General features: G+C 53.8%; 1 protein-coding gene across 1 annotated transcript in view; it reads left to right on the forward strand.

The window, feature by feature from the left end:
• Nucleotides 1–8,535, forward strand: part of GALNT10 (polypeptide N-acetylgalactosaminyltransferase 10) — a gene marked incomplete at its 5' end in the record, with an annotated part of 170,428 nt that extends 161,893 nt beyond the window's left edge. The window contains 4 exons of the mRNA XM_005870605.2: nucleotides 1,696–1,917; nucleotides 2,763–2,879; nucleotides 4,049–4,198; nucleotides 4,701–8,535. Coding sequence (XP_005870667.1) covers nucleotides 1,696–1,917; nucleotides 2,763–2,879; nucleotides 4,049–4,198; nucleotides 4,701–4,859 — 648 coding nt within the window. The remainder of the gene's footprint in view (nucleotides 1–1,695; nucleotides 1,918–2,762; nucleotides 2,880–4,048; nucleotides 4,199–4,700) is intronic.
• Between the last annotated feature and the right edge of the window lie 1,615 nt (nucleotides 8,536–10,150).

A 10,150-nucleotide genomic window follows, 5' to 3' on the forward strand; every position in this document is an offset into this window, starting at 1 on the left:
AGATTATTTTGTGACACATGAAAATGAAATTTCGGTGTCCATAAAGTTTTATTGGCACGCAGCCACACGCATTCATTTACACAGTGTCTCGGGCTGCTTTACAGCTACATCATCAGAGTTGAGGTCATATGGCTTGCAAAGCCTAAAGTATTTATTATCTGGCCCTGTACAGAAAACATCTGCTTCTAGAGCTGTCATTTACCCTGAGGCGTGAAAGACTGATAGCAGCCTGCGTGCTGACTCTCTTGCACCCTTCAGAAGAACATTTGGATCGCAGTCGGAAAAAATACTTTTATGATGGAGATAAAGCCTGGAGACTTAAATGCGTGTGTTGAAGGGGAGAGGAGATTTCTGGCAACAGCCAGGGGTTCGAGGGCAGGCGCTGTTGGAGCAGGAACTTCCCCCGACCCTGGAGTTGCGCTCTTCCAGAGCAGCTGTCAGATGCTCAGCAGGTGGAGTCTGCCCTGCAGGTGGGACAGGAACGTTTGTCACTCCTCTGTCCCCAGGTCTCCTCACTAACAGGGTGCCTCCTCACCCACTGCCTCTACTTGCCAGTAATGTGGTTGTCTTTTTGTTTTGTTTTGTTTTTTTGGATAATCCTTGTGCTTCATAATAAAAGTAGCAGAACTATCCCAGCTCAAAAAAACTATTTAAAATTCCAGCTGCTGAAGGGATTCTACCTTTTGGTCGCAAATTATAATTTGTTTTTACCATGCAACTCGGTCAGCACTTTTGAAAATGACAGAAACCCAACTCAAACTGGCTTGAGCAGAAAGGGAATTTACCGACTGGTGTAAACGGAACGTCCTAAGGTGGTTTGGGCTTCGGGCATGGATGGATTCAGGTGCTAAAAGGAGGAATGTGGTCCTCCCTCCAGCCCTCAGTTCTGCTTCATTCTGGGTTGACTTCGGCCTTGGACGGGCTTTCCATGTAGCCCAGCTGCCCTGGCTGGCATCTTACCCATCAGAGTAATCCACGCAGAAGCACAGTGATTCTTCGCCATAGTTCCAGCAGAAATTCCGTGGCTAGTAAATGCCTGTTGATTCTGATTGGCTTGGCTCAGATCACGGGTTCCCTGCTGACCAATCCCTGTGTCCAGAGCTGTCTGTATTCCCATTAGCCTAGCTGAGTCCTGTGCCACATGAGATAACAGTGAAGCAGAGGTGGGTACCGCCCCCCCCCCCCAAAAAAAACAGGGGGAGGCCATCCCTAGAAAAAGTGGGGATGGAAATGGGCCAGCAAAACAACAGCAGCCTATTACTCAACCATAAGTGGTAGAGTCCTTACAACACATGTAGATAATAAACATAGAAGGTTGACAGACATGGTAGGGCTGAGGTCATTGATGCAACAATGTAAAATAAGAAAGACTGGCCTAGCTGGCATGGCTCAGTGGTTGAGTGTCGACCTATGAACCAGGAGGTCAGGGTTCGAGTCCCAGTCGGGGCACATGCCCAGGTTGCTGGCTGGATCCCCAGTGTGGGGTGTGCAGGAGGCAGCTGATCAATGATTCTCTCTCATCATTGATGTTTCTATCTCTCCCTCTCCCTTCCTCTTTGAAATCAATAAAAAATATTTTTTAAGAAAAAAAAAGAAAGAAAGAGTAGCCTCAACCTCCAGAACCCTTTGCACCCCACGCCCAGGCCTCAGCCCCTCGGAGTGCCTGAGCCTTGCACCTGCCTGTCGCCCCTCCAGAACCTGAAGCGCGTGGCCGAAGTATGGATGGACGAGTACGCCGAGCACATCTACCAGCGCCGGCCCGAGTACCGCCACCTCTCCGCCGGGGACGTCGCTGCCCAGAAGAAGCTCCGCAGCTCCCTTAACTGCAAGAGTTTCAAGTGGTTTATGACCCAGATCGCCTGGGACCTGCCCAAATTCTACCCGCCCGTGGAGCCCCCGGCCGCAGCATGGGGGGAGGTGAGTCGAGGGCAGGGCCAGCTCCAGTACTGGAGCCACTGCAAAGCGCACACACGGACCCCTGTTCACAGGGCGGGGAAACGTGCCATCAGGGTATCAGTTGTGAAACTTTCTCATCTTTCTCCAGCTTTGTTTCTTGTTGTTTTGGGTTTGGGGTTTGTTTTGTTTCTCGGTGCGTGTATTCTTCTGTTTAATGATCCAAGTAGAGGAAAATCAGAACGTTAAGTGATTCGCATAAATTTTATCATTTACCGTTATATTATGCACTGCCGGCTTTAAACGCACATCAGATTTCACTCACAAGTTCAAAGATAAATTATTAAAAAATTTAAGACGGAGACACAGAGCTGTGATCCAGCACAGGCCCTCCTGAGCGAGGGGCTCTGGGCCACGACCCATGTCACACGCCATGAAGCCTGTCCTGCTGGGGAGGCGGGCAGTCTTCCAGGGGCAGCGCTCAGTCGCCGGCTCCTGACTCCTGGGTCTCCGAGCTCAGAGGACCCTCTCACTTGTACATGGATGTAGTGGAGCTTGGGGAGAGGGATCGAATTCCCTGAGAGTGGGCCAGGGAGCCCTCCTTTACCACCCCTCCCCTCCAACCCCCTCCCCCCCGCCTCCAGGACTTTGTGCTCTAAGACAGCAGGGTTTAGAGGAGCCCCTCTCTGTGGGCTGAGCATCCTTTCCTGAGGGGCTCCAGGCACTGCCACGGCCCGGGCTCAGTTAGGGCAGCTCAGAGCCCAGCCCATCTGAGTCTCTGCTTCGGTTCCTTCCTCCACCCCCGCAGGGGCCCCAGGGGGAATCTTGCTGTGTCTCACTGGTCTGCTCTTTCCCTCTTTCTTGTCCAGATTCGCAGTGTGGGCACAGGGCTGTGTGCGGACACGAAGCATGGGGCTGTGGGCTCCCTGCTGAGGCTGGAGAGCTGCGTCCGGGGCCGCGGAGAGGCCGCCTGGAACAACATGCAGGTAAGGCCTCCCCCGGGGACTGGCACCAGGTTCTCTGCGCCCAGGTGTGGGGACTGGGAGGGACAGGCCATGGTCAATGCTGAGTGACAGAGTCAGCCCAGGGAGCGAGTTAGAAAGGCTCCCTGAACACCTTGGAAAGAGGATCCCTCGCCCTGCAGTCCAGCCACCAATGGGCGCTGCTGGTCACAAGTCCCGGCAACAACGCAGGTGGCCTTCACAAAAGGGAGCTATGGGCTCATGGCACTGGAAAGTCTGGATGATGTCATTGGGATCTCTCCAGGTCTCACCTCTGCTTCCCTCTCTGTTGGCTTCCTTCAGAACCTGCTCCTCCCCAGGGGGTAGCAGATGTGACCCCAGCAGCAGAGGCCAAGCCCCCCTGGGGGGAGGCACGTCCCTTCGGAGAGTTCTCAGTGCTGGCTCTCCTGAGCCGTCACGGGGAGGGGGAGGGGGGGGGACGTGATACGGTCCTCACAGTGATCAGGCCCAGGCCGCACCTGCAGCCTGGGGTGTGGTCGGCCTCACCGAAGAAGAGAGAGAGGGTTGGTTCCCCAGGGGTCATTCCCAGGAGGTGTGCTCAGAAGACGAGGGTGCGAGCCAGCCTTGCCGGGAAAGCCACCACCCTCGGGAACTGCATTCAGCTTCCCGGATCCCGTCCTCCAAGCGGTTAGCCCCGTGTTAATTCACACGGCTCCCTCCGAACCTGGGCTCAGGGCTCCTTCCTGTGGGTTTGTGGGATTTTGGAAGCTGCACTGATAAAGCCTGTAAGGCGGGTCCTGTGCAAACACAGACGTCAGCAGGTGCGCTGCGAGCTCGCCGAGAAAGGACAGCACCGCCTCTCACACTGCACAGCGCCCCGCCTGCCCATCGCTGCCCTCCCTCTGAGCTGCTTGCCGCTCCCCCTCGTCCTTTCTTGATGACAATCCTCATTAGATAGTGGTTCTCCTTGAGGAATTCTTCTGAATTCTGCAAGGCCATTATGTTGGATTTGCTCCAAAATAAGGTGGGGGAGGAGGTAAAGTCGTACAAGATTCACCCCTAGGTGGTGGGAACAGCTGTGGCCAATATACCCTTTTTCTGGACCTCTGTATTTAAACTTTCCATAGTTAAAAAAAATAAAATAAATAAAGTGCCCTCGCTCTGCCATGTTGTCATGATGTCCGTGTGCACAGGTGTTCACCTTCACCTGGCGGGAGGACATCCGGCCTGGAGACCCCCAGCACACCAAGAAGTTCTGCTTTGACGCCGTCTCCCACACCAGTCCAGTCACCCTCTACGACTGCCACAGCATGAAGGGCAACCAGCTGTGGAGATACCGAAAAGTAAGGCAGGCTGGGGGGGAGGGTGGGAGGAGGGGGGAGACAGGGCGACCCGCTTTAGAAAGAAAGCAACGCAGTGCCTCACTCCTGCCAGCAGAGCCCGCTCACTCACGCATGTGCGCCACAAGCCTACACGCCCGACGTTCAGACATTTGAGAGAAGCCCGAAATGCAGAGTTTATGTGAAATCTCTAGAATCTGAACTGTTGGTAACTGCGTCCATTAAACACACACACACAGTGAGGACCAATGAAAATTCTCTAGAGACGGTCAGTGGTTAGGGCCCCGGCCCAGAAGTGGCATGCTTCACTTATGCCCACAGCCCAGCGGGCACGACTCAGGCACACGCGAGGGAGGCGGGCGGTGTCTCACTGTGCCCTCAGCAGCAAAGCCACACAGGTCCGAGCCACTGGCCGGCCACTGCCTCGCAGCCCGTTGCTGTTCCTGCTGCTGCTGTTTGCTCGCACCGCCAGCGCTGCCTCGCTGATGACCTCCGTGTTTTGCAGGACAAGAGCCTGTACCACCCCGTCAGCGGCAGTTGCATGGATTGCAGCGAAAGCGACCACAGGATCTTCATGAACATCTGCAACCCCTCCTCTCCCACCCAGCAGTGGCTGTTTGAACACACCAACGCAACAGTCCTGGAAAAATTCAATAGCAACTGAGCCCACATGCCTCCACCGCAGGCCTGGCGGGGTCCTCCCTGCCGCTCACTGCGGCCTTCCTCTTCCCGGAGAGGCAGGCCTTCCGTGGGCACCGTGATGCAGAGGTGCTGGCCAACCGGCTCGGGGCGGAGCTGGAGCCAGGCGACTGCCTGGTCCTGAGGCCCTGAGCGGTGGAGGGGGTGTGGACAGCAGAGCCCACAGCGGCCCCACGAGATGCAGAGCCTGCTTTAACCCGATGGCACCGTGGAAGTCCAGGCGGACCTCGCAGCCTGGTCACCATGTTCCCTTGAGCATCATGCGGGAGAAATGCCAGGGCAGCCCCAGGCCACTCACCAATGAGGCTCGTAGATGACAGTCCTTTAGAAAGAGGCAATTTTGCCTGTTCAAGGCAGCTGTTAGCACATGACCACCCATTTGCAGCAGGAGAGAAGGGGCTGCTGGTGTCAGCCTTGTAGTGCTTGCCGGTCGGTCGTGGGGGTAAGTGCAGTTTGCTTCCGTTCTCTGTCACAGCCCCAGGGAACGCAGCCGGGCCCTCAGTGTGTTCTGTCCTGAACCCCGGCAGCTGCCAGGCCTGGGGTCAGATGCTGGACCCTCAGACATTCCTTTGCAATGTGGACATACACTCCTTGCTCTCTGGGTACTGGAAATGCCCATTTAGCGCCCTCCAGGCACAAGGACAGCCCAGCCATCAGTTTTTTAGGGCTGTTTCCGATGGCCTTGGGCCCATGGAAGAGGCCTAGTAAGATCCCCAAACCAGAAATTCTAGCTGAATTTCCCTGGTCAGTACTTCCACTCCCCCCCCCCTCTCTCTCTGGCAATTCCTTGCCTCGGGAGAGGAGCAGAGGTGTGGAGTGCTCCCCTCCCAAGTCTGGAGGCCTCCAGGGTAGACCACGACCAGGATGCCTGGTCTCTGACCTCATTATGGTTCTAGTTCTCACACCGAACTCTAGAATTTTTAAAGAACTCTGTAATTTGATCACAGGCTAGAATGTTACACAGGATCCTGGGATTCTGGCGTCCAATATGGCTTTCTAGAATGTTGTGATTAAAGGAGGCAGCCAGGTGTAATACAGTCATGGCAGCCCTCGGCCTAGAGACAATCTGTGAAGTCCCACTCCTGGGGGAGGAGGGGGGCTGTGTCCATCAGTTCCTGCCAGAGGCCTTGTTGTGACATGGTCCTCAGCCAGACCTGAGGCCCTGCGGCCTCCCACCACGCGTCCCAGGAACAGATGCACCCCAGCTCCATGCAGTCCCTCCTGTTTCCCTTCTGCTTTGTTAATTACATGTCACACTCCCAGAGGGCTCCCCGACTAATAGGAAGCATTTCTGAAACCAGCCTGCCACGCACTGATTCAGAACTGGAAATGGCATTCCGCAACCTATGGCTTCCATTAGCTAGCCCAGGAAGTACTGGAAATCGGTATTCCAATTAGAGTCGGGCCTCTCGATTGTATCATTTGCCAATTAAGTAACTGAGACGTAAATCTGGGAACAGAGCCACAAATCTGCCTTTGCGATGCCGGCTGATCTCAAGGCCATCAGTGATCTAGGGGAGGGGGAGAAAGCATTCCGGGTCACGTCCACCCCAATTAAGCGTGCAGCTGGCAAAGCGTCACTTCTGTCTGCCCCGCACAAGCCCCGCTCTGGCCACCTCTCCGCCGGAGAGGCCGCCTGTGCTGGCAGAGCTTGCTTGTTGAGCCCTGGTGTCTTCTCCAAATGAGCTTTGTCTGTGGAAGTGGCCCTCAGTGGGAAGGAGTCAAAGAGGAGGCCCCTTCCAGAATCTAGGATAACAAGGGCATTGCAGTTTGGAGAGTCGATTTAGGATTCCTCATCAGAGAGCAATGCAGCATCATTAAAATAAAAACTGTGCCTTTTAAAAATGCAAATGTACAGCAAATCCCTAAACTTGAACCATTTCCTAGTGCCTTGCTAGACAAACATAAAGGGATAGGGATTGGGGGAGGGGGGGATGTTTTTGGTGGTATGTGCAGTTCCTATCGGATGAGTGTGTGTTTCTTAATGTTGAATTTCAAGCAGGAGACTTTAGGCCTAGAGCAGGATCTGAGATGGAGATGCCCCCCGAGGGCAGAGGCCAGAAGTTGCTCCAGTTAGTGTAACACTCCAGATTAAAAGAGCAGCTGGACAGCTCGTGTAGTCTGTGGCCTAGAGGGGCCTCCGCAGCCCCTGGGAGAGGCCCTGTTTGGAGGCCGTGTCTGCATCCCCTCCTCCAAGCCCCCAGACAGAGTGCAGAGCACTGGCTGGATTTCCAAATGGTCCCACTCCAAGTGGATGAGTGTTCTCGGCACGACCAGGACTCATGTGGAAAGCAGGAGCAGCCCCAAGCAGTCCTCAGCCTTCCTCTCACCCAGCCTTTGGGTCTCCTTCTGGATCTGGTTTCGTTCCCTCAACAAGGGATGGGCAGGTCCTCTGAGCATTCTGGCCTCTGTCATTGCTGAGCCCACATCTGTAGGTGCTGGTGGTTGACAACGTGTGTAATAGGGATGGCAGGAGACAAGTTCGTTGCCTGGCTGACCAGCTGGCTGATTGCAAATACTGGCCACTCGTTGTTTTGGCCTCATTTATTCTAGACTGGCTGTCTTAAGGATTTCAGATTCCTGCTCACACCCCCAGCTGATGCCCAAATAAAACAGCCAGGAGCCTGTGGAGAGGCTGTCAGCCAGGTAATGGGTGAGAATGTGGGCCCCTTTTTTTCTAAAGGCTTTATTTCGAGCACGAGATCACAAAAAAAATGAGTGGCTAAAAGGTATCATGACCATGTGGCCCACCAGCAGCCTTTCCGAAGGGGACTCCAGAAACATTTCAAAATAACAAGCGCATCTCGCTGTAAGTACAGGCCTTTGGAGGTGGCCAAGTGTGCCAGCACACGTGTGAAAAGCCATTGCCTCCCATGGGAGCTTGTTTCAGCTTTAAAAACAGCCCAGAAACTGTTGATTCTCCTTTTAAGGAAGAAATAGCTCAGAGGCAGAAGGGGTGCCTGTGGGGGGGAGTAACCTTAGGTCCAGGGGAGAAAGCAGTTGCTTCAGATGGAGCAGACGGATTCCCAAAGCCCACATTAGAGTCGTTTTTCTAACCTCCTACCTGTGGAATTTCTTTTTGTGCATCTCCATTTGTCTAGTCTCTGGAGCATCAAACAAGCTCAAAGCACTTTACAGCTGTCAGTGGGAAATCCGGAATCCTTGCTTCCACAACCCCTGGTTTGTAGATTGGTGATCTCGTATAATTTCTAATAGACGATGCATTTTCAGCATTTTCTGGAAATTTCTAAGTGTGGGAGAGGGGCAAGGAGTGTGGTTCTGTTCTGGGACTCTTCTCTGCTTTCAGCTGATGCTCTTTGTGAAAAATCCAAGTAATATTTTAGTTCAACTTGATCGTGAGCCGAGGCCCACTGCCACCTCTGGGGTGGGTCTTGGGCCTACATTCCAAGTGACAAGGTCCCGGGCCCGACAATAGAGTCAGGCTCCTGTTCTGTTGGGGCTGGAAAACCGGGGTCCCAAGGGGGTTAGGGACTAGTTGAGCAAAGTCAGACTGGGATTCCCTAGAGAAAGCTCGAGACCACCAGCCTCTCTTCTCCTGCCTGGAAAAGTGCGCCTTTGTGAAGAACTGACTTCATGTACAGTTGTGATTGTGACTGAGTAAAACTCCAGACTTTCTCTAACGTGGTCTCCAGTTCATTCCTGGTCGTGCGCCATTCCCCACTCCACCTTTCCCTCCTGCTCAGTACCCAGGCCCTCTGCCGGGCACTGAGCAAACTCCCAACGAGGGAGGCAGACCTAAAGCAACTGACCAAGATGATTTCAGATGTGAATAGGGCGAGGAAGGATATAAAACCAGATATTTTAGAGGCTGGAGTGCCTTGCTTATTCAGAAACAGATTTAGAGAACTTGGCAATGTGCTCAGCATTGGGAAGGATGGTCGGGGGATGCCTGTCCGCAAGAGCTGGGAAATATGAGGGAGTGTGAGCCAAGAGGCAATGTGGGCAAAGTGAAGAGCCAGTGCAAAGGCCCTGAGGCAGGAAGGCGTTCCCATGTTGGAGGCACAGAGGAGGTGAGCAGGGTGGCCCACGACAGACTACACCCAGGAGCGGAGGAGTTCAGGAGGACAGTGACAACATGACATAAGCTTAGCTCATTTCGGATGCTCACCCATCAGCCAGAAGTCTACTTACCAAAACGTTGATACTTTGAGTATTAGGTTTGTGTGATACCATGTGGTGGGAAGAGCACTGGCTGGTCCGGCTCTGCAGCAGGCTCACTGAGATCTGGTGTGCGTCCTGCCCACTTTCTGGCCTCAGTTTTCCTCAGTAAAAATTAGACATTTTGGGATCCAGTTCCACCGATGTTCCTGTGGTTGAGTCTTGATGTGGAGCTGCAGGGGACCATGAGCCGTGCTGCCCGCTGTGCTGTCACGCAGGGCCCACCAGAGGGCGCCGTGGACCACCGCTTGGAGAAGGCTGACACCAGAAAGGGAGCGTGTTCACTAGCCACTGTGGCAGGTTTAAGCCCTGAGAGGGTGGATATTTCCTTTTGTAGCTTCCATTATCTTTTGAAAAGTCTTTTACCACCCATGAACATGATCATTTTCTTCTAAAAATTGTAATGGGTTTCTTTAGAAAGCTTAACTCTTACTAGGAATAAAAAAGAGGAGAGGGAAGGCATTCCAGGTGTTGGGGACAGCAGGTGTGAAGATGCTGTGGAGGGAGATGACAGATATGCAGGTCAGTGGGGCCGGAGCAGAGTGGGAGAGAAAGTGGAGACAAGAGGCAGGAGGAGCCATGTTAAGGAGTCTGGTCTTTATTTTAAAAGCAGAGGAACCACGAGAGGGTTTTAAACTGGGCAGAGTGAGGGCATCAGATGTGCCCTTGGCTGATGCTGGAGCCAGGAGGGACTTGCTCAAGGAGCTGGGCACATAGTAGGCCTACAGGGTGAGAAACAAATCCAAGCAGCTGGCCCTGGGGGCCTTCTCCAAGTCACCAACCGCTGGGGCAGGTGAGAGGACAGAAAGAGGACATTTCTCACCCTCCCGAGCCCTCCGTGAGGAGAAGCCAGGTGTCCAAGGGGCCTGGCTGCACAGAGTGGGAGCTCTGGATACCTGTTCCGAAATGGCTTTAGAGAACTTGGCAGTTCCCTCAAAGTTTTGAATCTTCTTTTTCTCTGTGTTTCGTTTGAGATGGGGGCTTTGAGGGTTCTTAGTAAGAGCCCAATAAGTATCGGATGGACAAATACAGTTTGAGTAACGTAGTTTCAGATTACGGCCTCCCCTCCCTCCACCC

Source organism: Myotis brandtii, unplaced genomic scaffold (assembly GCF_000412655.1).
Source record: "Myotis brandtii unplaced genomic scaffold, ASM41265v1 scaffold32, whole genome shotgun sequence".
NCBI classification, from domain to species: domain Eukaryota; kingdom Metazoa; phylum Chordata; class Mammalia; order Chiroptera; family Vespertilionidae; genus Myotis; species Myotis brandtii.